Consider the following 26,850-nt stretch of genomic DNA (forward strand, 5'->3'; position numbering starts at 1 on the left):
CCCAAGCTTCAGAGGACTACAACGTGCCCTTTTTGGAGTGGGAACTCCGCAGCGCCTTAGCGCTTTGCAAGGACACGTCTCCTGGACCGGACAACATCCATAACCAGATGTTGAAACACCTTAGTGATGATAGTTTACTATATCTCCTTCGTGTGTTCAACCGAATCTGGACAGAGGGTGATTTTCCGTCTCAGTGGCGAGAGGGCATAGTCATCCCTGTCCTCAAGCCTGACAAAGATCCTAAGTATGCAGGAAGTTACAGACCGATTTGTCTTACAAATTGCCTGTGTAAGCTATTTGAGAGGATGGTAAATCGCAGACTCGTGTGGTGTCTGGAGAAACAAGGACTCTTGTCGGAGTACCAATGTGGATTTCGAGCTGCTCGATCCACCACTGACCACTTGGTACGCCTGGAGAGCTCTATCCAGGATGCGTTTCTCCGCAAACAGCACTTGGTAGCTGTCTTCTTTGACTTGGAGAAGGCCTACGACACCACCTGGCGATATGGCATCCTTTCAGTCCTGCATCAATGGAGATTCCGAGGTAACTTGCCGGTATTTATTGCGAATTTTTTGTCCCTCCGTCTATTCCGTGTCCGAGTAGGGAGGACATATTCGCAATACCACGTTCAAGAAAATGGAGTCCCACAGGGATCGGTTCTTAGTGTCACTCTGTTCGCGATTGCCATAAACGGTATTGTCGCTGCTGCTGGTCCAGCCGTAATACCGTCCCTATATGTGGATGATTTTGCTCTGCACTATAGCTCGTGCAGTATGGCAGTCGCAGAGCGACAGTTACAGCAAGCTATTAGGAGGGTGGAGAAGTGGACCTTAGAACATGGCTTTCGGTTTTCTGCCGCAAAGACCTCCGTTGTCCACTTTTGTCGTCAACGTACTCTTCACCCTCATCCTGAGCTTTATCTAGGAAATGTCGTTCTTCCAGTTGTTGACACCTACCGATTTCTTGGGCTCCTTTTTGACAGTAAATTATCGTGGGAGCCACACGTGCGGGAGCTAAAAGTGCAATGCACCAAGAGGCTTAACCTCTTGAAGTTTCTTAGCAGCACTAATTGGGGAGCTGACCGCGTGGTGCTCCTGCGATTCTATCGGGCACACATTTTATCCCGGTTAGACTACGGCAGTGCAGCATATGGCTCCGCAAGACCAAGCGTTCTTGCGAAGCTGAACAGTATCCACCACAGCGGGGTTAGGTTGGCGACGGGAGCTTTTCGTACTAGCCCCATCGCTAGCCTGCTCGCTGAGTCTGGTGTGCCGCCTTTACACCTGAGGCGCCAGCAACTACTACTTACGTATGCTGCAAATTTGCGACAGATGCCACTTCATCCGAGCTATCCCTGCGTGTTCAACAATGGCAACCGTTTGTTGTACGTTGCTCATCCTCGTGCGACGCGGCCGGTTGGGATACGCTTGGATAGCAGTTATGACTTGTTTGACGTACCTTCGATTCCTTGCCTTGTCAGACAACCAAGTGGGGTACCTCCTCCGTGGGTTGTGCGACGACCTGAAATCATCCTGGATTTGCACACTGGCCCGAAAGGAGACACGGACCCTTCGATTTATCGGAGGATCTACCTGTCCGTTCTTGGCCGCTATCCAGGTTCAGTCGTCGTTTACACGGATGGTTCAAGGACAGATACGAAGGTGGGCTGTGCGTTCGTTGTCGACAATGATCGGTTTCTTTTTGCTCTCCCGGACACCTGTAGTGTGTACACGGCAGAGCTCTATGCTATCTGTGAGGCTCTGCGGTACGCACTAGACAATGAGCGCCGACACTTTCTCGTGTGTACTGACTCCTTGAGTTCGCTTCAGTCTATTGATGATGCTTGTTGTTTAAAGGGGCCTAACATCGAAGGTCATCGGCCCGCTTCAGTCTATTGATACCTGTTTCCCTCGACACCCTCTGGTGCAGCGGATCCAGGACCTGCTGGCCGGGTGTTCGGATGCCGGCACCAGAATTACGTTTGTGTGGCTTCCCAGCCACATGGGCGTAGAGGGAAACGAGTTAGCAGATCAGGCTGCCAAGGAGGCAGTTACACTGCCCCCGTTGCCTTTCAAGGTTCCAGCAAGTGATATTCGCTCTCAGCTGAGACATCTGGTTATGTCTCATTGGGAGATGGAGTGGCAGGCCATCCCACTTCCCAATAAGCTGAGAGCGATAAAAGGAACAACGAAGGTATGGAGGACTTCCCTTCGGGCTTCGCGGAGGGAAGCCGTGGTATTATGTCGCCTTCTGATCGGCCACGGTATCTTGACGCACTCCCATCTACTGAAAGGAGAACCCCCTCCGGTGTGTACCTGCGGCGACCATCTTACCGTGGTACACATCCTTACGGGTGCGTGTACCTGGTCGATCTGCGCCGTAGTATTAACCTTCCGAGTACTATCTCCCTTATCTTGCGCGATGACGAGCAGTCAGCAGACCTCGTCATCCGCTTTATGAGGGATAGCGGTCTGTTTTATCGTGTGTGATGATGTCCTTTGTCCTAGTGTTGTTTATGTCAGTTGCGCTTTTATCTCATTGACTTTATTTTAGTTTGTGTTGCGCATTTTAATGTGTTATTTGAACGTCTAACGTAAATTATGTGTTAATATCTGTATTACTGGGCAATGTCTTATTCCTTCGATTTCCTGTACTTTCTCTTATTTTAATAGAACATAAGGCATTGCGTATTAGATCCACTGACTGTTTTAATCTCACCCTCATTTTTCTTCATCACCATTCTTTTTTAACTCTAGTCAGTGGATAATTTTTTAAATTTTAACTTCATGTCTCATGTCATTCATTTCGTTCCATTAGGGGCCGATGACCATCGATGTTAGGCCCCTTAAAACAACAAGCATCATCATCAGCATGATTTCTCATGGAAATCTTAGTACATTCCCGAACGGCTTCATTCGTACAGCTTGTGTACCTCTGATATCTAGTGGGACCTTTTGGCAGATTCATTACCGTGCATAGTGTTTTCCCAGCTGATTCACCCTCCCCTACGCTACGCAAAGCATACACGAACCTCAACTTATTCTCATAATGCCCTCTTTAAGTAGTACTACTATAAAATGGAAACTTTTATTGGCATTCAGTACATTCAAAAAATAATCTACAGGCAAGTCCCTTTCTTGCAGTAATATCTTCATAACACACAATGCTGCCACATACACCACAAAATCTACACTTCATAAAACTACAAACAGCAGCTGACAGTAGCTCTATATCTATTAAAATGTTCCCATTCAATGATTTTGTATTAGTAGAATCGTCATAATCTTCACATACACACTATTCACATTCGTATCAGTAGAAGAGAGCTTTCGTTTTGAGGCACTACAAATATTTACACTTGCATAACATTTCCAATCTCCACTCTCACCATTATCACCATGATTGGTATATTTTACAACATGTACACTAGTTTCCGAATTGTTTACACTATCCTCAGTATTTACAGGATTATTAGTCCAGGCCGGGGCCCACACACGCGTAACGACTGCCGTTTGTTTACTCGCCCGCGGCCTACTCGTATAAGTTAGGAAATTTGTTTGGAAGGGTAATAGGGAGGTACATTCAGGGAAACGGGATGGCCTAGGGAGCGGTGATAAGGGAACAGGGAACTGGAAATCAAGTAGGGATGACATAAAATTGTTAGTGTTGAACTGTAGAAGTATTGTAAGGAAAGGAATAGAATTAAGTAATTTAATAGATATATATTTACCAGATATTGTAATAGGAGTTGAATCATGGCTGAGAAATGATATAATGGATGCAGAAATTTTCTCACGGCACTGGAGTGGGTATCGTAGAGATAGGATAGGAAGGGTGGGAGGGGGAGTGTTCATTCTGGTGAAAGAAGAACTTGTAAGCTACGAAAAAGTTAAAGATGAGACACATGAAATTCTAGGTGTAAGGCTCATTTCTAAAGATAATAGGCAACTTGATATATTTGGAGTGTACAGATCGGGAAAGGGTAGCACTGACGCGGATTCGGAATTATTTGATAGGATAGTCAGCTATGTGGGAAACGGCATGGAAAGAAATGTGATTGTAGCGGGAGATCTGAATTTGCCAGATGTCAATTGGGAAGGAAATGCGAACTACAGGAAGCATGACCAACAAATGGCAAATAAGTTAATATGGGAAGGACAGCTGATTCAGAAAGTGATGGAACCAACCAGAGGGAAAAATATCCTGGATGTGGTGCTGATAAAACCAGATGAGCTCTATAGGGAAATTGAAGTAATAGATGGTATTAGTGATCATGAAGCTGTTTTTGTGGTAGTTAAAAATAAATGTGATAGAAAGGAAGGTCTTAAAAGTAGGACTGTTAGGCAGTACCATATGGCTGATAAAGCAGGCATGAGGCAGTGTCTAAAAAGTAACTATGATCGGTGGAAAACAGTAAATAAAAATGTAAACAGACTCTTGGGATGGGTTTAAAGAAATTGTTGAGGAATGCGAAAACAGGTTTGTACCATTAAGGGTGGTAAGGAATGGTAAAGACCCACCTTATTATAATAGAGAAATAAAGAGACTAAGAAGGAAGTGCAGACTGGAAAGAAATAGAGTTAGAAATGGCTGTGGAAGTAAGGAGAAATTGAAGGAACTTACTAGAAAATTGAATCTAGCAAAGAAGGCAGCTAAGTATTACATGATGGCAAGCATAATTGGCAGTCATACGAATTTTAGTGAAAAATGGAAGGGTATGTATAGGTATTTTAAGGCAGAAACAGGTTCCAAGAAGGACATTCCAGGAATAATTAATGAACAAGGGGAGTGTGTATGTGAGGATCTTCAAAAGGCAGAAGTATTCAGTCAGCAGTATGTAAATATTGTTGGTTACAAGGATAATGTCGAGATAGAGGAGGAGACTAAGGCCAAAGAAGTAATAAAATTTACATATGATAACAATGACATTTACAATAAGATACAAAAGTTGAAAACTAGAAAAGCGGCTGGAATTGATCAGATTTCTGGGGATATACTAAAGACAATGGGTTGGGATATAGTACCATATCTGAAGTACTTATTTGATTATTGTTTAGTCGGAGGAGCTATACCAGATGAATGGAGAGTTGCTATAGTAGTCCCTGTGTATAAAGGAAAGGGTGATAGACATAAAGCTGAAAATTACAGGCCAGTAAGTTTGACATGCATTGTATGTAAGCTTTGGGAAGACATTCTTTCTGATTATATTAGACATGTTTGTGAAATTAATAACTGGTTCGATATAAAGCAATTCGGTTTTAAGAAAGGTTATTCCACTGAAGCTCAACTTGTAGGATTCCAGCAAGATATAGCAGATATCTGTATTGCGATTGACCTGTCTAAAGCATTTGATAGGGTGGATCATGGGAGACTACTGGCAAAAATGAGTGCAATTGGACTAGACAAAAGAGTGACTGAATGGGTTGCTATATTTCTAGAAAATAGATCTCAGAGAGTTAGAGTAGGTGAAGCTTTATCTGACCCTGTTATAATTAAGAGGGGAATTCCTCAAGGCAGTATTATCGGACCTTTATGTTTTCTTATATATATAAATGATACGAGTAAAGGAGTGGAATCGGAGGTAAGGCTTTTTGCGGATGATGTTATTCTCTATAGAGTGATAAATAAGTTACAAGATTGTGAGCAACTGCAACGTGACCTCGAAAATGTTGTGAGATGGACAGCAGGCAATGGTATGTTGATAAACGGGGTTAAAAGTCAGGTTGTGAGTTTCACAAATACGAAAAGTCCTCTCAGTTTTAATTACTGCGTTGATGGGGTGAAAGTTTCTTTTGGGGATCATTGTAAGTATCTAGGTGTTAATATAAGGAAAGATCTTCATTGGGGTAATCACATACATGGGATTGTAAATAAAGGGTACAGATCTCTTCACATGGTTATGAGGGTGTTTAGGGGTTGCAGTAAGGATGTAAAGGAGAGTGCATATAAGTCTCTGGTAAGACCCCAACTAGAGTATGGTTCCAGTGTATGGGACCCTCACCAGGATTACCTGATTCAAGAACTGGAAAAAATCCAAAGAAAAGCAGCTCGATTTGTTGGGAAGAATTGAGAGAAAGAAGAAGAGCTGCTCGACTAAGTGGTATGTTCCGAGCTGTCAGCGGAGAGATGGCGTGGAATGACATTAGTAGACGAATAAGTTTGAATGGCGTTTATAAAAGTAGGAAAGATCACAATATGAAGATAAAGTTGGAATTCAAGAGGACAAACTGGGGGCAAATATTCATTTATAGGAAGGGGAGTTAGGGATTGGAATAACTTACCAAGGGAGATGTTCAATAAATTTCCAATTTCTTTGAAACCATTTAGGAAAAGGCTAGGAAAGCAACAGATGGGGAATCTGCCACCTGGGCGACTGCCCTAAATGCAGATCAGTATTGATTGATTGATTGATTGATTGATTGATTGATTGATTGATTGATTGATTGATTGAATGATTGATTGATTGATTGATTGATTGAGGATGTTCTCTAGCAGTGCTCAGTGCTGCCAACCTCTGTACTTAGGAACTATGCTTCCTTCGCTTGCTTCGATAGTTGGTGGTGGTGATTATTAGATTCTTGCCGTGGACAAGACGATTGGTCTGAATGGTTAGGATTCTTGCCGTGGACAAGACCATTGGTCTGGATGCTTAGGATTCTTGCCGTGGACAAGACCATTGGTCTGGATGCTTAGGATTCTTGCCGTGGACAAGACCATTGGTCTGGACGTTAGGATTCTTGCCGTGGACAAGACCATTGGTCTGGATGCTTAGGATTCTTGCCGTGGACAAGACCATTGGTCTGGACGTTAGGATTCTTGCCGTGGACAAGACCATTGGTCTGGACGGTTAGAAGCCGCGAAGCGGCCCTAGGCCCCTCGTTTCGTGAGGAAACACGATTGGTCTGGACGGTTAGGATTCTTGCCGTGGACAAGACCATTGGTCTGGACGTTAGGATTCTTGCCGTGGACAAGACCATTGGTCTGGACGGTTAGAAGCCGTGAAGCGGCCTTAAGCCCCTAGTTTCGTGAGGAAACACTATTGGCCTTGACGGAAGACGATTGGTCTGGATGGTTAGGATTCTTGTCGTGGACAAGACCATTGGGTATAATCTTCTTTCTCCCAGGTCCTTCTTTGTGCTTTGCATATACTCTTCTTTGACGAGGCATTCTGAAGACACGAAGTCAATAACTCACGTTTACATACAACAACAACAAACATGGAAGAAAACAAAATAACGTAATGTGCATTCAGAGCTACAATATACATAAACAAAATTCCCAGCATAAGTCATAGAACCATTATAAACCAGATATTACATGGAGAATAGCTTCGGGGAAGAAATGGGGGCGTGGCACCTAGTACAGATGTTGATTTAAATTGCCGTTTTAAGCCCTTAAAATGACTTCCAAGAAAGATATTATTTTGTTCCAATAAATAAGAGTCCAAACTACCATAAAAAGGAAGAAACGAAATTTGAAAATGTTCATCAAACCTGACCACAGTCTTCCCTTACAAATTCAAAGGAATCTAAACGGTAACAGAGTTCCCAAAGTCGCCATATGCCAATTTGACTGACAGTGGCAGACGCCATATTCGATCCCACTCCTAAGCTAATACCCGAGAGAGTTTCCGCTATTATCTTTATAACCTATTTGCCAATACTGTACAAAGACTAACTACAATTATACCAGACTGAAGGCATGTATCTATATGTGTTAAAATGGCCACGGGCTTTGGCCATGCGCTGTGAGGGTGTCGGGTCTTGTTTACATTATGTTTTGATTATATTGCGCGTGTGTCCAAGCAGAAGAGATCTTATAGACTGAATTCGCGATTTCATTATCTGTTGTTATTGTGTATGTGCTACAGTTCCTTTTATTAGCGATTTGGTTCTTTCTGACGCAGTAATGGTATACCTAATTATATGTTAGCTTGTTTAGAATTACTTCTACCGTATCTTGAGTGTTAACTGCTTTTCTAGTGTGTTGTAGCGTTGCCTACGAGATATATACGGTTGTAGAGAATATTCCTTAAAATGTAAAGATGTGATAGATGCACACAATGGGTCATAAATGTTCTGTGCTTGGTTGTCGATCTAATTATGCATATGCCAATACCGATTCCCTGGGGATTGTGACGCAGAAATTCTTTATATTTCATTCAACTGATCAAAAATGGTTTGAAGTGTCAATTTTCAATATTCTTGTCCCTCTGCTACAATGTTTACAGTCTTTTCCAGGTGTTGATTAGTGGCAATGATGTCCACTGGCCTTTGGTCCCAGGGGTCCCGGGTTCAATTCCCGGCAGGGTCGGGAATTTTAACCATAATTGGTTAATTTCGCCGGAACGGGGGCTGGGTGTATGTGTCGTCTCCATCATAATTTCATCCTCATCATGACGCGCAGGTCGCCTACGGGTTTCAAATCGAAAGACCTGCATCTGGCGAGCTGAACATGTCCTCAGACACATCCGGCACTTAAAGCCATACGCCATTTCTTTTTTTTTTTTTTTTTTTTCAGTGGCAATGGTCTATATAAATCTCTTCAGTTACAGAATAAAATGGATTCACTGGTAGGTTTAGGAATTCGGTAATTGAGAAAAATGTGTTTAGCTAAATTAACCTTGATTATGAGAGTTTGTCTACTGTTTTGTTGAAAGCAGTCGTTAAAATACAGACTAAAGTGTAAGCTTTATCTTTCAACTTCTTGTACACTGTAGTGGTTTTATTAACAAATGTTGGTAAACATTAGTGACTTTCAGCATTGCTTGTTACATGGTTATGTCCGTAGGTCGAACATGTGTTTGAATTTCTAGTATTCTGTACACAATATAACGATATCATGTCGCGATTCTTGACTTTGGAAACGTTGTTTATATTGCACGTAACAATTCTTCTTTACGAAAATTATGAAAGTTATCAGCGTTAATTATTTTATCTAGGCTTTTATCAATAAATACAAAGATGCTTTTGAGGAAAAAATCCTTTTCCAAAGGAACTTGCTAAGAACCTCCAGACCAAACATCTTATGCTGTCATAATACATATGAACTCCCGCAGAAAAGACAGGAAATGCAAAATATATAAACTTGACAGCACATTATTCTCTTTAGAAAATAACATGTCAGCTTAGTTGTACTGTATCCCTGTATGACTTAGCTGTTAGTCCCATTTAAACAACAAAAATCATTATCATTATCATCGTATTTCATCAATCCTAGTAGCATTGATTCATGATTCTACGGAACCAGAATATATCACCACCTTACACGGTTCTTCCCAAATGTTAGCATTAATTATCGGACGGCTTATAGGACTATAGTTGTTATCAAGGCTCTTTCCAAAATTTAGGTCATTAGTCAACTCCTGCCCTGTGCGAAGCCTACGAGAAAGACAGGCCATGGCCCGTTAAAGTCACGTGATTAGACCAGTCCGAGAATTCCATATTCAACGTAGAATTCCGTAGTGAAGCACGGGTACATAAGTTGGTAATCTTAATATATTCCATCGGGTTTCCTTGCTTCCCGTTAAATTTAGGCAACCCTTTATCATAAATCGTACCTGAACAACTTACATACCCCCTGTGGGCGGGGAACGCAGATGAAGAATACACCCTCGGTATCACCTGCCTGTCGTAAGAGGCGACGGAAAGGGGCCCCAGGGGCTCTAACGTGGGAGCGTGGGTTGGCGACCACGGGGCCCTTGGCTGAGTCCTGGCATTGCTTCCACTTACTTGTGCCAGGCTCCTTACTTTCATCTATCCTGTCCGACCTCCCTTGGTCAACTCTTGTTCTTTTCCGACCCCGACGGAATTAGAGCATTCGAGCCGAGGGAGTTTTTAATTTTCAAGCCCTTCGTGGCCGTTGCCATTCTTCATCCGTCACTTCAGTTTTCGAAATGACAGATCCCTTCTTCTTCTTCTTCTTCTTCTTTTTTCTCCCTCTGCGCCCTGTGGGTGGGGGACGGAGACGAAGAATACACCCACGGTATCCCCTGCCTGTCGTAAGAGGCGACTAAAAGGGACGACCAAGGGATGATTGAATTGGAACCATGAAACTACTTGTGATTAGTACCATCACGCGGGAAAAGCCATGGGTCGCCTTTTTTTTTGCTAGGGGCTTTACGTCGCACCGACACAGATAGGTTTTATGGCGACGATGGGATAGGAAAGGCCTAGGAGTTGGAAGGAAGCGGCCGTGGCCTTAATTAAGGTACAGCCCCAGCATTTGCCTGGTGTGAAAATGGGAAATCACGGAAAACCATTTTCAGGGCTGCCGATAGTGGGATTCGAACCTACTATCTCCCGGATGCAAGCTCACAGCCGCGCGCCTCTACACGCACGGCCAACTCGCCCGGTGGGTCGCCTTTACTTGCGGGTAGTACCAGTATGTTAGGTACACAATAGGTTTGTGATTAGTAGCAGCAGAGAGTGGTTCACTGTCGGTTTCCAGTACCTGTGATTAGTACCACTATATGCGGAACATCACGGGCTAGCGTTGCCTGTGATTTGTATCATTATGTGAGAAACACTACGGGTCTGGGGGTTGGCTGTGAGCGACACTGTTGGTCTGCGTTGCCTATGATTTGTACCCACTATGTGAAGAACATCACGGGATAGTACGAGTCCCTGTGAGGTGTACCATAGGTTTGTGTTGTCTACGATTGGCGCCTTTATGCGAGAAACACCATAGGTCTGCGTTACCTGTACGACGTACAATACTTGTGAGTAGTACCATAATGTTTGGAACACCGTGTGTTTAGTCTACCTTTGTTTAGTAGCGCAACCTCAGTAATACCATGGTTCTACTTTACTAGCGATAAGTGCCATTATGAGAGACCGTTGACTTGGATATTGAAACCCTTTAGACAACAAGCATCATCGATTCAGGATTGAGCTTTGGAAGCAGTCCCTAGTCAGTCATCTAGTTTCTGGGAAGGTGAGGCATTGCGGGTCGGATCCACTGATTGTTTTAAATTCATGTTCAACCATTCATTATTCATCATCACGTTTTTGGATGAATTTTGTACTTTTGAATTTTAATTGCATTTTGTTTCATTTCGTACCATTAGGGGCCGATGACCTAGATGTTAGGCCCCTCTAAACAACAAGCATCATCATCATCATCATCATCATCACCTCAACAACTTACAGCAGTCTTAGTATTCTGTTGCTTCTTAATTTCCAAAGGTATCTACTCTAATATCTCGTAACAATCTTCTTTCTTTTTTTTCGCTCCATCGTCTGGTCTGTTGTCTTTATTTTCTTGACTATTCCTTTACTTGCACGTTCGTATTGTCCTCAGTCTTCCCAATCTCCTTCCTTTGATTACTAAAATCATCTGCAACTGTTTGGGTTTTTTATTGTCTATCTCCTGAACCTGATTCGAAATCCTTGTAATGTTCTTGCTATTCTCATCTTCCTCCGACTGCACCCTTTCAATTCTACACATCATGTGATCTGTCACTTCCTCAACATTTATCTTCCACTCCATTCTTGCTTCATATTCATTCATTTTCTTCTATATTTCTCCAGTTTTCTCCCTTAATTAAATTCCCTATTCTCTGATCTTTCGTAATTTTAAATATTTCCTGCCTGTCTTCTTCTTTCTCAAATTTTCATCCGTAACTTCTATCAATGTTATCACCCCGATCTTTTCTTCAACGTTCATAGTAATATCCATTTTCATTTCTCCCATCCTTTCTTCAAGTTTCTTGTCTCCTTCTTCAATATTGTCTTCGAGTTCTTGGGCATTTCCATTAAGAACATAATATCCACATCCTTGTCTTGTCCTCTTGTCCTGTGTTCTTACTTCCCCTGATATCCGTGCGGTTCATCAATATCTTCTAAGCCCCTGACTGTTCTTATACCTTCCTCTCTTTCCTGCCTTATTTCTGCAACTCCCGATTCCTCTCTACCTCCTTCCAACATTCCTTCCTGAGACTGTTCTTGTTCTATATTGTTATTTAATACTAGCAAATGTACCCGTGCTTCGCTACGGTATTCTGCATTGTATACGAATATTGAAGTAAATACTGTACATGCAGTAAATAAGATTGTTTTAAAATAGCATGTCTCGTAGCGTTATCCAAGAAACAGCATGGAGAGGTCCCCATACGTTGTTTCCAATGTAAAGTGCTTGTTACGGATTTGTGATGAAAACGACAGGCTCACTTGCCACTTCATAATCGAGTTGGAAAGTTTACATTACAATTGCAGGCCCCATTGCCTACTGCGCGGTCACAATCGATTTGGGGAGTTTCCGTTACAATGGCAGCCCCCTTTCCTACTTCCAGACATATTACAAATTGAGGAGTTTTTATTATAATGGCAGGAAACTTCCCTACAACCAGTCAAATTTGAGTTGTGCAGTTATCATTATAATGACAGACCCCTTTTCCAACTGCCAGCCAGCTTACTGCCAGTCAAACCAAGTTGGTGAGTTTCCATCAAAATAGCAGGCCACTATGCCTAATGTCAGTCACATTTTAGATGGGTACATCTGTTTATAACTGCGGGAACGCTCGCCTACAGCCAAACACAATCGGGTAAGGGGAGTTTTGAACAAAACTGCATGCTCCCTTGCCTTTTGCAAGTCAAATCGAGAAGTGAATTATTCATTACAATAGTAGGCCTGCCTTATTAATGTCACTTACACAGGAATTGGAGAAGGACCCCATTCCTACTGCCAGTCAAAGTCGGTGTGGGGAGTACTGATTACAATAGCAGACACACCCTTTCTCGATCGCTACAAAATTGACATCATTGAATATATATAGTTCGACATACGAAAGTATGTGCTTGTTTACAATATTGCAGACCTTCATTTGCAGATTAACTGCTGCTAAACGGTACATCATATCGAGAAAGGGTTGTACCATAAGACGCCGGATTTAGCGGCCTAAATTGCTGGTCTTATGATATCTCATCTATTCATGGGTCAGATTGAGTTAGAAACGTGGAATAGGGTAAAATTTGTGTAAGATTATCTCATATTGCATTGCTTTTCGGATAATTAAGTGACAGCTACATAGCATTTGGCTCATATATGGCTACTGGGTGGACCAATTTTCGTGTAGAGTTTGATGATTCTATCTTTCCTATAAGTGATGGAAGGTATGAATTATGTATGTGAAAAGTCCAAATTTACTTAACATCGAGAAATAGAGAAAAATCAAACGTAAAAGGGATAGAAATACGACAAAATGTCGTAGGACCAAGGTTGTAGATCACTCCAAACTGAACGGGGATTGTGCCATCCGTTATGTGATAATACTTCCCGAAGGTCTGCACCATCATTAAAATTGCCTCCATATTTCGATATTCTTCGGGATAAAAAGGGAAAAATTTAAAGATCTTGGAAGTTTTCCGTCCGTTACAGGCTAAAACGTATAATTTTGCCAAATTTCAATATTCTTCTTCGACTGGCAGATTATGCCGCAATCTGGGTTTTCGGTGAGGAGTGTAAAAATTAGGACTTTCAAGAAACTAACCCAAAAAATATGCAGATGGACATTATTACCCCTTAAACGTGCAGCTGTACGAAAATTTCGCCAAAATAGTAAATGTACAGGCACACAGTCGTTACGATTTTATTTACATAGATAGATAAGGAACCTGCTCCACGTACAACACCTTTTGGGCTATATCCGCTGGACTTAACCTGAAAAAGGGACCGTTTATGATATCTCCCTTATTAATCCTCCTGTCGAAAATTGCACATGAAAAAAGTTTTAGAGATGGAATTCCATCACGTTTGGTCGATTTCCAGTCAGGTTGGTCTTGTAGTGTATATATTGTGTAAGAGTAAAATCACCATTTCGGTTCCGTATAAACCAACAGTCCATTCCGGGAACATGAAATGTTATTGACGATTAACACCTACCGTTGGATAGGTGGATGTTAATGTAAAGTTTGACTCTTATATCTTCAGTAGATTTCAAGTTGTAAAAAATGCGCTTTACACGCACACGCTCTTGAGTTAAGTCCGGAGGGACTTGTACCGGAAAACGGTCCGTTAATGATATCTCCCTTATTAATCCTCGTATTGAAATGATGCAGAGAAAAATGGCTTAGAAATTAATTTTCATTAAGCAGGTTTACATTAAGTTTGGTTGTATATATTTTGTGGGAATGCAAAATCACGGTTTCGGTTTTGTATAATCCCCCAGTCAATTCAGGGATGTAGAAACAATACTTGCCCTAAAAGCTACCAAAGGACAGATGGATTCTAAATATCAAGTTTGGTGGTAATATATCCAGTAGTTTCCAAGTTACAGACAAACAGACAGACACCAAAACTGAATAGATGCAGATGGTCATTATTACACCTGAAACGGATAACTGTACGGAAATTTCACCAAAATTGTCAATGTACCGACACACTCTAGAAGTGCAGACCTTTATTTCGATAGTTACTGCTTTGAAACTGTACGACGTATCTACAAACGGACTTCACCATCAGACGTCCCTTTCAGTGCTCTACATGGTTGGTTCTATGACATCTTCTCGTATCTCCTATATTTATGGGTTGGATTGAGTTAGAGTCATTGAATGGGGTGAAATTTTGTACAGTTTTCACATACTACTTTATATTTTTGATACTCATGTGACAGCTAGAATCATAAAATTTGGCTATAACATGGCCAATGTTCATGTCAATGTGCGTACCGAATGTCATGATTCTACCTTTCCTATAAGTGTGCCAAATGATAACATATACGTGTAAAAGTACAAAATCAACTTGAAATCGAGAAATACAGATGTATTTAACGTATTAGGGAGAGAAATACGACGAAAAGTCATAGGACAAAAGTTGTAGATCTCTCCAAAATGAAACGCCATTTGCTTTCTGACTTGTAATACGACTTACTGATTAGCCACCAATTACCCCGAAACGAAGGTCTGCACCGTCCTTAAAATTGCATCCATATTTCGGAATTTTCCTGGGCCAAAAGTTACACATTTGCATAGCTTAGAATATTTCCTCAAAGAAAAGAGTGTCCAGCATTCGGGATTAGCATTCACATACATACGTGGTAATTAAGGAAGAAAATAATACAGTTTAGTAATTTGAAAATGGATTATAACTCAGGACATCCGGATGACGACAAATATGTAAATACCAAGTGAATGTATTGGAAAATCAAATGCCCCTCAATAAATTATGCCGGTGTGAGTTATGGATATAAGAAAGCGGTAATCGGAGAGAAATTTAGGCGCAGGGATTCTGAGGTAATCAGATAAGAAGATGAATATTTGTGTTATTACTTAAGCTATTCGAGGACGGTTATAACCTCCAATGATATTCCGCCAATATCCCGCAGAATGGCCGATTGACGACTCTCTTGGTTTCTACCCAAGGAACAACCACGAATTTAAAGGAATGATGAGGAAAATGGCAATACGTTACTTCCCTGCAGGCAAGCAGTCAGAGACGTTGCCATGGTAACCCATATATTCGTTGTCGGTCTGTCGGTCACTCAGTACAGAGAAAATAGAAAATCGGCAGAAAATAGTAAATTTCCACGTCATTTGAAGAGTAAGGTAAATTATGAAAATAACAAAAGTTGTTTATAATGAAGAGAACTTTCACATACGGTCCACAGAGTTTACAGAAAATCAATAGTATGAGAGAAAATGGAGGAAAACCGTTGTGGTTTTCCTATGAAACCCCCGTCTTTTCAAAGATTTTAAAATGATATGCATATCGAAACCTTCCCCGGGATGAGTATACTCTAAATATGAAGTTTGGTTGAGATCTATCCAGCCGTTTCGACGTGATGGTGGAACAAACAAACAAACAAACAAAAAACAGACACGAAAAGTAAAAAACACCTATTTGGTCTTGAGTTGACCTAAAACGGATAGATATTTGAAAATTTTGCAAAACAAAAGGAATTACAGACAGCGAACCCCCTACAACTTTATTTATAAGATTATTCTCACTACAACGATCAACAATTATACCACTCAGTAACGTAATCATTTTCTCATACAATATTTTCACTTTAACATTCATATAATATCTTTACAAATAACTGCCTGTTCGAGCCAAACGCTGCGGCGCTGATTTTGTAAATTTTCAACAACAAGAAAAGTCCCCTCATTCGTAAGCCAAATTTTATAACGGAATTCGCACAGATATTTTACTAAAAATATATTGCGTATTTCCATTAAGAACATAATATCCACATCTTTGTGGCTTTGCATTGCAATTCCTATTATTCTACTTAACATTTATATTTGAGCACCAGTTGCTTTCAAAAGTAGAATATAAAACCTCCCTCCGTGTTTCCAAACACAAACAGAAACATAACGAGAGTTCAAAAACTGAAAGGGGGAAATAATAGCATCTAGGCAGACTAGTAAAGAACTTATTCAAACACTCTCCTACATTCTATTAAATTCATGACCTCTAGTATGTCAAATTGCTACAAACAAAAAATTAAAACTTACTGACAAGGGAAGGGCGCGTACCGGGGAATCGCCAATCTTATGTAAATTTTGCACACACGTCAAGTGGGCCGTGAAGAACATAATGACCAAAATGTTCTTTCGGAAATTGATCCGTGCGACCTATAGAAAGCGTTAAAGTTCGCATGTTTGAATTGGCGCGCTCGGCTACGCACTACTGCACCGCGTGCTGGGTTCACTCATCGAGAACCCACTACCCTACCAGCAACTCCCGAGAGTTACCGCAAGTGGCGAACTTATGGGCCTTTATGCATCACTTTAAGAGAGTCGAAAGGTGTATTTCGTAAGACGGTGAAAAAAACATGTTTTCGCATGAAAATATTCATGTTGATTGGACTAAATCATGAAAAATGGGATCTATACAAGTGAACGACACGGTCCTGAAGTAGCGCTCGTTCTAGATTTCTTTTCTAAACATAAATCTACACAAAATGAAGATACCGTATAGTTGATGATGATCCCTCCTGGTGCCACAGCTTACTGTCAACCACCGGATGTATGCAAAAACTTTGCGCGTAGATTATCTGACACTCTTCCCTTATTGAATTTGGATATCGTTTTGGCCCAGAGGAACACCATCCCAAAAATTCAATCTGTCATACCACCAACTGTCGTCTCCTCGTTTTCGTCCCATGTGGCAATACGCCTGGTGTCTTGTCCATAAACCCGGCAGCCTTTGAGCACCCTGTGCAATATTGTTTTGACAGTGGTGACTTAAAATTTTCCACTTGCCCTTAACCTCACTTAGGTGTGGTTGGTGTAGAACCACTTCATGCTTTCAACATTTCTACCACGAACATCATCGTTGCAGAAACAGTAAGGAGTAATTTGCTTTCGTGTGTAATGTCCCTTTTTGTTCTGATTAAACATAAGTCTTATTCTATTGCCTTTATTCACCCACAATCAATGCAGGAATTAAATTCACGTGCTACGCAATTACTAACGGAATAAGAAAGAAGATCAGCGGCGCGCTCCCTCAACGAGTGAACCCAGCACACGCCGCAGTCCTGCGTAGCCAAGCGCGCCAATTCAAACGTACGAACTTGAACGGTCACATAGGTTAATTTTCAAAAGAAATGTTTTGGCCATTGAGTTATTCTTTGCTCATTTAACGTGTGTGCAAAATTTGCGTAGGATCGGTTATTCCCCGGTACGCGCCATTCCCTCGCGATTTCACAACTGTACTCATCTGAGTCGCAACTATTGATTTGACAATGCAGTTTATTCATTCCTATACCATTTCTAATATTTGTTTTTATATACACTGACTGACAGAGCAAATGCAACACCAAGAAGGAGTGGTCAGAACTTTATGCCAATTGCAGGGTAGACTGACGTCACTGAGGTATGCTCATGATGTGAAATGCGCCGCTGTGCTGCGCACGTAGCGAACGATATATGGGACACGGCGTTGGCGAATGGCCCACTTCGTACCGTGATTTCTCAGCCGACAGTCATTGTAGAACGTGTTGTGTGCCACAGGACACGTGTATAGCTAAGAATGCCAGGCCGCCGTCAACGGAGGCATTTCCAACAGACAGACGACTTTACGAGGGGTATGGTGATCGGGCTGAGAAGGGCAGGTTGGTCGCTTCGTCAAATCGCAGCCGATACCCATAGGGATGTGTCCACGGTGCAGCGCCTGTGGCGAAGATGGTTGGCGCAGGGACATGTGGCACGTGCGAGGGGTCCAGACGCAGCCCGAGTGACGTCAGCACGCGAGGATCGGCGCATCCGCCGCCAAGCGGTGGCAGCCCCGCACGCCACGTCAACCGCCATTCTTCAGCATGTGCAAGACACCCTGGCTGTTCCAATATCGACCAGAACAATTTCCCGTCCCGTCGATTGGTTGAAGGAGGCCTGCACTCCCGGCGTCCGCTCAGAAGACTACCATTGACTCCACAGCATAGAAGTGCACGCCTGGCATGGTGCCGGGCTAGAGCGACTTGGATGAGGGAATGGCGGAACGTCGTGTTCTCCGATGAGTCACGCTTCTGTTCTGTCAGTGATAGTCACCGCAGACGAGTGTGGCGTCGGCGTGGAGAAAGGTCAAATCCGGCAGTAACTGTGGAGCGCCCTACCGCTAGACAACGCGGCATCATGGTTTGGGGCGCTATTGCGTATGATTCCACGTCACCTCTAGTGCGTATTCAAGGCACGTTAAATGCCCACCGCTACGTGCAGCATGTGCTGCGGCCGGTGGCACTCCCGTACCTTCAGGGGCTGCCCAATTCTCTGTTTCAGCAGGATAATGCCCGCCCACACACTGCTCGCATCTCCCAACAGGCTCTACGAGGTGTACAGATGCTTCCGTGGCCAGCGTACTCTCCGGATCTCTCACCAATCGAACACGTGTGGGATCTCATTGGACGCCGTTTGCAAACTCTGCCCCAGCCTCGTACGGACGACCAACTGTGGCAAATGGTTGACAGAGAATGGAGAACCATCCCCCAGGACACCATCCGCACTCTTATTGACTCTGTACCTCGACGTGTTTTTGCGTGCATCGCCGCTCGCGGTGGTCCTACATCCTACTGAGTCGATGCCGTGTGCATTGTGTAACCTGCATATCGGTTTGAAATAAACATCAATTATTCGTCCGTGCCGTCTCTGTTTTTTCCCCAACTTTCATCCCTTTCGAACCACTCCTTCTTGGTGTTGCATTTGCTCTCTCAGTCAGTGTATTTATGGTTATTAGCAATGCACTCAATACTTCTATATTTACATCCAAATCTTTCTACTCTCTCTGTATAGAGAGCGGATATATCTTCCACCTGAACATGTACCATTAAACAATCTTGTGGAAAATATCCCAACGTTTCAAAACGACAAACCGACGTGAGATATTCCATATTCAAAACTCTAATAATGAAGACCAGCGAATGTTAGTTTTTACTACGCGAAGGAATTTGGAATACCTTATGTGTGGTGATGGTGTAGCATTAGTTTAGACGTTTTGTGTTGTTGAGAGTGGGATAAATTATGGCGTCTGTCGTTGTCATGCCTATATGAGTAGCTTACTTTATTTGATTTATTGGCATGATTACTCTTCAGATATGGCGACCTTGAAAACTTTGTTATAGTTTAGATTCTTTTGAATTTTTTCTATGAGGTTACTTTAGTTGGGTGGCTGATACTTGGCAGATATATATAATACGTAAATATAAAGAGGAAAAGAAAAGGATAAAATCTGATGAAATAATGATATAGAGAGGCAGATTTGGATGTAAATATGTAAATACTCCTTAACAGGTAGCCGACTGAAAATTTCCCCCCTGTGAGTACAGGTGGTAGCATATCATCCACGGTATCCCCTCTCTGTCGGAAGAGGCGACTTATTCTACGAGATGACAAGCACTTAGTAGACCTTGCCATACGTTTTATGAGGGATAGTGCCCGTTTTATCGTGTCTGCTTTAAAATTTTATTTTATTGTTAACAACTATTGACTATGTTTTCATCTGTGTTTGTGCATTTTTTAATGTGTTTCTATGGCTCAGACTATGAAGGCGCTGATTTTCTGAGGCCAAGTTGGCAGGTTCGATCTTGGCTCAGTCCGGTGGCATTTGAAGGTGCTCAAATACTTCAGCGCAGTGTCGGTACATTTACTGGCACGTAAAAGAACTCCCGCGGGACAAAATTCCGGCACCTCGGCGTCTCCGGAAACCACAAAAGTTAGTGGGATGTAAAACCAGTAACGTTATTAAGTATTTAACTTTTAACTTAAATGAAATATACGATTTCGCTTTAAAGGCTATGCCTTATTATTAATTCTATAACATTTTAATCTTCTCATAAATTATTTTATAGAAAAGTAAGGCATTGCTATTTAGATCCACTGATTATTTTAAATTCGTAATCATTTTTGTACCGGGCGGTACACCTCCACGACGCAAATTCAAATATTGCGCCAGTCGAAACTCCTCTACAGGAGAACACCTGAACTTTAACAAACTATATTAATTCAATGGTTTCTCGAAAGATGTCACCACAGTAAATTTGGTAATTTTGAAGTGTCTGAACGGTGTCTATTTCGACTTGTGTTTGTTTCCTCTGGATCAAGAAGTTTGGACGTTCCCTAACAGATGTCTCTACAAAAACTTTGATAACGCACTCTGGTGTAAAGGAATGAACTGTCCTGAAGAAATTTAACATTCATAAGTTTTGTTTTTGCTAAATTTTATTCTGTGGTTTCAGAGTTGGCAATGCTAATCCTATCTTTCCGCCAGTTTTGAAATTAGCCAATCCCGAATTTCTTAATTAATTTTCGGCCAATTGGGGCTTTCTTCCCCAACCTGCTCTGTAACTGTGTTCTGTAACCAATAAACTGCTGTGGGAGTGTCTTATCATTCATGAAAGGTCTCGAATGTTCCACGAGGGTATATAAACTGCTGATTTTCTTGTCTCGGTGCCACTTCAGTAACATCTATCATTGTGTAAATTATGTAGCAGGGGGCGGGAAGCGCCTCTTTCGTCGGGCAGCGGTTCTTCAATAAGGTAATGGCCTTTTAATAACTTATTTTCTTGCTAGCTCAGCAGTTTAACTCTCGGGGCAGGTTCGATACCTTGTACCATGTAACTTTCCTCTAAAATGTAAAAGACACTTGGTATAGATTCTATCTCTTTAAACTACATATTGGGATAGAGAGTGCTTAACCCTCTCGAGCTCCCACTCCTATTGCGTTGAGGTGAACTTATTTTCACAACCGTTTCTTCCTTTCCTAATGTAATATAAATTATTTCCTTATATAAGTCACCTCTTTAGTATGGGATTAGCCCTTGCATAAGCGGCCTAGTGCCAAATAGGTTTTTAAAGAAATGTATTAGGAGTGCTGTTTCGCCTCCTCTCAAGTTGGTATTTTGGAGGCCATGTGATTGACCTGTTTCTTTACTTAATAGGCCTCAGTAGGTTGGGTACTTTCACCCCTGTTTCCATGTGCTTGGAGGACAGCTTGAAGGTCGAGTTTGATGTGGCCTTTGATAGGCTGGAACTTTGAGAGCGGGTCGCTCTTCCAAAAAATTTGTTTCTGTGTGCCTCGAGGAGGCTTTACTGTGTAATTGGGAGCAAGAGCTCCTGGACATGATTGGGGTCTTCTGCCCCTTTGTTGAATCTTGTTATGGGTAAAGTTGGGCTTATAGCTCAAGAATTGTGTGTCTGGCTCTCGGAGCCCAAATCCTGTAACCACTGTAATTGTACATTCTCGATTTGTTGCTAGGCTACTAAGTACCTGTTATATTTGTTATTTCTTGATCTTGAAAAGAAAATATAACCTTGTTAAATTTTAAATTAACTTTAATTTCGTAGATTGAGACCTATTCATCCCAGCACCTTCTTTCACCTCTGCTGATCCACCAAACCACGGTAACAATTTTTCATCATCATTCGTTTTAAATTCGAGTCAGTGGATTCTTTTTACAATTTTAGTTATCATGTCATTTCGTTCCACCTAGTACCATTAAGGGCCGATGACTTGGATGTTAGGCCCTTTAAACAACAAGCATCATCATCATCATCATCATCATCATCATCATCATCTTTTAAATTCACAATCATTGTCATCATAATTATTTTTAAATCCTAATCAGTGGGTAATTTTAATTAGTATTTCATTTCGTCTCCTCTTGTACCATTAGGGCTGATGACCTAGGTGTTACGCTGCTTTAAACAACAAGTATTATCACATCATCACCTTTCAGACGTAATATCATAAGACTTAACGTTGTAGACGTTTCTTGCAGTTGGGCATTTTGTACACTGGATGTTTTATTTGATTAGACATTGTGCTTATTAGACTGAACAGATCTATCAACCGATAAGCGGGGAAAATATTTTCATATTTCGTATTAAAATATATTCTTATGCTCTGAAGACTGTGGTGATAGTCATCATTATCATCGTCATCATCAATTTTCCAGCTCTTGTTTCTCGGGTGTGGTGTACAAGCACTCGCAACTTCTTCCTGTGAAAGTATAGTTGCTGTTCCTCAGTGTCCTCCCACTTGACATTCCTCCGATTTCACTGCGCCTATCCATCGATTCCTCGGCCTCCCTACTGGCCTCTTCCATTTCACTTCTCTGTCAAAGTAATTCCTTGCTGTTTTCGTTCTGTCCATCTTCATAACATGTCCAAATCATTGTAGTCTGCATCTTCCTAAAAGCTTCGCATCCGGGAGATAGTAGGTTCGAATCCCACTATCGGCAGCCCTGAAAATGGTTTTCCGTGGTTTCCCATTTTCACACCAGGCAAATGCTGGGGCTGTACCTTAATTAAGGCCACGGACGCTTCCTTCCAACTCCTAGGCCTTTCCTATCCCATCGTCGCCATAAGACCTATCTGTGTCGGTGCGACGTAAAGCCCCTAGCAAAAAAAAAAAAAAAAAAAAAAAAAACCAGCTTCGCAACAGGTGTTTGATCATTCCAGAGTAGATTTCTCAATTGAAAATAAAATCGAGAAGCTATCTGAGTCCTATATTATATTTATTTATTGCATTATCTTTTGAAATTATACTGTTATAGTGATGTTGGTAATTATGCTCTGGACCTACTCGCCAACTACTAACATGTACTTTGTTCTGTTGTGCTCTCCACAGATCGCAGCAGCAGCGCGGCAACATGGCGGGCAGCGGCTCGACAAAGCCCAAGTCGCGCCAGTGCAAGTTGGTGCGCCTCAACATCAACGCTCGTGAACGGCGGCGGATGCACGATCTGAACGATGCGCTGGATGAACTGCGAAGTGTCATTCCATACGCGCATTCACCGTCTGTACGTAAACTGTCGAAAATTGCTACCCTCCTCTTGGCAAAGAACTTCATCCTCATGCAAGCGAATGCTCTTGAAGAGTTGCGTAGACTGATAGCTTACCTGCAAGCGCAGAACGCCGGTGGAATTCCGTCCACTGCGGGTTATGACCTGCAGCAAGGTTTCCCGGCCACACCAACTGCCACTAAACTTCAGCAACAACAGCAAGCAGCAGCCTCGTCCGCCAGGGCAGGAGCAACTCAGCCGTCAGCAGGATCTGCAGCATCCTGAGCGCAGCTGATGCCTCGACCAAGAGTTTGGTAAGGTTCCTATAGGTACAAGGTTAACCTCGAGGTCGAAAATTCACGGGGTCCTGATGCCTTTTCTGTTGGGCTTTCGACGTATGGTTCCAATCCCGGTGGAAGCAAAGTGGAGTTGCCCCTGTAATCTTAAGGTAGAACGTCTATCTTAAAGCATTTTGTCACAGGAAACTTGGAAAAAGAGACGAAGTGGTATCTAGTCTTATTTATTGTGCAATGTAGTGATAATTGTGCAAAGTTTCTCCGCCTTTTATTGTCACGAGGAAGAGGTTTGGAGAATTATTTATTACATCAACAAATCGAGAGTAATGGCCGAGGATAGCCTTGTATTGATAACCGCAGAGTTGTATCACATGAACAACAGATGAACAACATATATTTCGTTTTTCATTCAGCTAGCTATGTGTGATTATTAGGGACGGCCTAGTACCGATAGGGCAGAATTTTTGAGGGAGAAGAAATCTTGACATGAAGGGGTTTCAGTGTACCATCCAAATACAGACACACGAGCTGTGATAGTAACCGTCATATTAGTAAATATACTAGCCTATTAAGTGAGTGGCGGCTCGTCCTATGGGTCTTTCGAATTGTTGCTTATATGAATCATTGCATTATTTTGTCTAGAAGCCTCCGAGCTTTTTAACTATTAAGCCGTTCATTATATGTCTATCGTGTACTGATAAACAGTGTTCTCGATTGTGTGCTTTCTGGACAAAACTGTTATTTTTGATTGGCCCTAAAATGCTCTCCGTGACGTATTTTTTCACACTAATATGATAGACGTAAGACATACATTTTCCTCTTACCAACCCACTGAAACAGGTGTTCAAACAATAATAAACAGCTCTAGAGGAAGATGTTATTACGTCAGTAATTCAAGCAAATGAAGTAATGCTAAATGAATTTGCAGTAACTCACTTCTGTGTTTGAATAAAGAATGAAAGGTTTTATTCGTACATTGACGATTCTCTTTCACTCAGTTCATAACTGTTAGGTTCTTCAGTCTACCGAAACTAATTTTGAGTAATAAATCTATAAGAAAGAACATCAACGGATTCTATCAAATCACACTCAGATATTCAGAAATATACAAACATTTATGTTTATTTCTGTTCAGATACTTAGAAACTTGAAATCTGGAACTTATCTTAATGAAGTCCTCTTTTCTCTCCACTCTAGCATAGAGTGCTTCAAGATCAAAACAAGGCATTCTGTTTTAATTAAGTTGTTTCTTTTTCGATAATGATACCGTTACCATATGTTTTCTTTTTCAGGTGGTTTATAGATTTATTACTCAAAATTAATTTCGGCAAACTGAAGAGCCTAACAGTTATAAATTTGCCCGAGTCGAAACTGAAAAGAGGTGGCTTCAGATATTACAAAAAGAAGTTTTCACTCAGTTCAATTACATGGCTGTTTATAGATTTTCGTAATCCATGGGTTCTGGGGAATTATTACATTCTTACATTTAATAAAAGTCTAGGTAAACAATTGATTGGGAATCTGCCATCTGAGCTACAGCCCATATAAATCAATGATGATGATTGTTTGATTGATGATTTGCCTCTTCCTTCCAATTATAGTCGAATTAAGTTGATCATACAATTGATTTGCATTCTGGACACGGGACTGATTAAGTTTCTCATTTCAATGATATTTTATAGAATATAATTATTTAGTCCCCAGTTACATTTGCAAGTGTAGTGTGAACATGGGACGAACGATTTCTGATTTTTTTTCATTATTTGTCATGGAAAACAGTAATGCGAGTTAACTTCGTTAAATTCACATTTCACTTTTATTTACATAGTGCGCATTTAAGAAAAGTGATCAAAGATTTCTGAGCTATGTCTCTGTGAATACGAAGGGTGAACTCAACAGTTATTTACAAAAGCGTTTGTGCGTTTTTGAGTGCACAAGTGAGGAAAACTTGATGGACTACAGTAAGTAATTGTGCAATGTACTGATTCACTTCTTATAATAGAAGGCGGCTTGGTTGGAAGAAACCTGTGTTGTTGCTCCCTATAAGTTTTATTAGAGGTATTCATTTCTTGAAATGAACACATAAAACAAAAATGATTCATTTGTTCGTTTCCTGAAGAAATATTTTACCTGAAGAAAGTACATAACATTTCTAATCCCTTCTCTGTTGAGTTCATCCGAATGAAATCAGTTCAAAAGTTGATTCCTCAAAACATGCATTTGTTGAACTCCCCCTTCATATTCGCAACGCCTCGTACTTCTAAACACGAAACTGTAAATGAATGTTACTTTTCAGAATATTTCTAAGTCATTTCTTAACCATATTTATAAACGTATGTATGTATGCTGGGTATTCAGCCCGAAGGCTGGTTTGATCCTCCACAGCTCCGCAACAGCTGTCATAGATAGCCTAGGCGTCACTCAAGAGGCATACTAGGAAAATGAAGAGTGAGGTAGTTTCCAGTTGCTCTCCTCAATATTTACAACGAAAGGATTGAAATAAGAAACAAGGTGTTTGGACCGAACACATGAGAATAGTCGAGATTATGAGAATAATTTTAAATTGTAACTCATTTAACAACACAACATAATAATTAGATGAGCATTACTTGGTGGTCCTGGTAACATCATTAACGCACAGTAAAAGCCACCGCCGTCTCAATCTCTATATACTGCCTGCTCTGTGCTGAGAGATTTGCGTTTACAGCAACATTGTAGAGGGCTGTACTTACCGCACCCAGAACATAAGTTAGTTGAATGAGAGTTCGCCCGTAAGACCAATATAAATGAGAAATAATCCCTAACAATCCTTAACATGCTAATAATTGGGAAGATAATGCACATACAGAAACTAACATTTCACTTTTGAGCCTGATTTAAGATAAAGAAATGTAAAATATATAAAATATCTTACCAGTTACAGTAGGTACACTAATGCATGGTGCATCACAATTTCAGAATTTTTCTCGACAGGAGCTTGGAGTGACACGAGTAACAGGGAACCTTTTCTGTCCTTTTCTTACCGATATTTACTAGCAGTGGACGTACAAATTTTTCCATCACTATTTCGCTGACCATTCGCTCGTGACCTGGAACATCACATTTCAGCAAAGCGCATGGTGAGAGGGATGGTATCACATTATCATGTACTGTTTTCAAAACAGGACTTGATTTTTTTAAATACATAACAGCAGCTTCAACAAAGTCTTGTAAACACTTCATAAGTCCCACAAGGCCTCCCCTGTCTTGATTTCTAATGACCTGCATTAGCGCTGATGATGAGACAGGCATGGATAAATTGCTTACGCACATGTCACATCCTAGCCTTTCCTCAACCAC

General features: G+C 41.4%; 1 protein-coding gene across 1 annotated transcript in view; it reads left to right on the forward strand.

Annotated features, from left to right (window-relative positions):
* Window positions 1-23,500, forward strand: part of Oli (Olig family) — a 43,046-nt gene extending 19,546 nt beyond the window's left edge. Inside the window, exon 2 of the mRNA XM_067146053.2 lies at window positions 23,060-23,500. Coding sequence (XP_067002154.1) covers window positions 23,060-23,500 — 441 coding nt within the window. The remainder of the gene's footprint in view (window positions 1-23,059) is intronic.
* Window positions 23,501-26,850: the final 3,350 nt, after the last annotated feature.

This window comes from Anabrus simplex, chromosome 4, assembly GCF_040414725.1.
Source record: "Anabrus simplex isolate iqAnaSimp1 chromosome 4, ASM4041472v1, whole genome shotgun sequence".
NCBI classification, from domain to species: domain Eukaryota; kingdom Metazoa; phylum Arthropoda; class Insecta; order Orthoptera; family Tettigoniidae; genus Anabrus; species Anabrus simplex.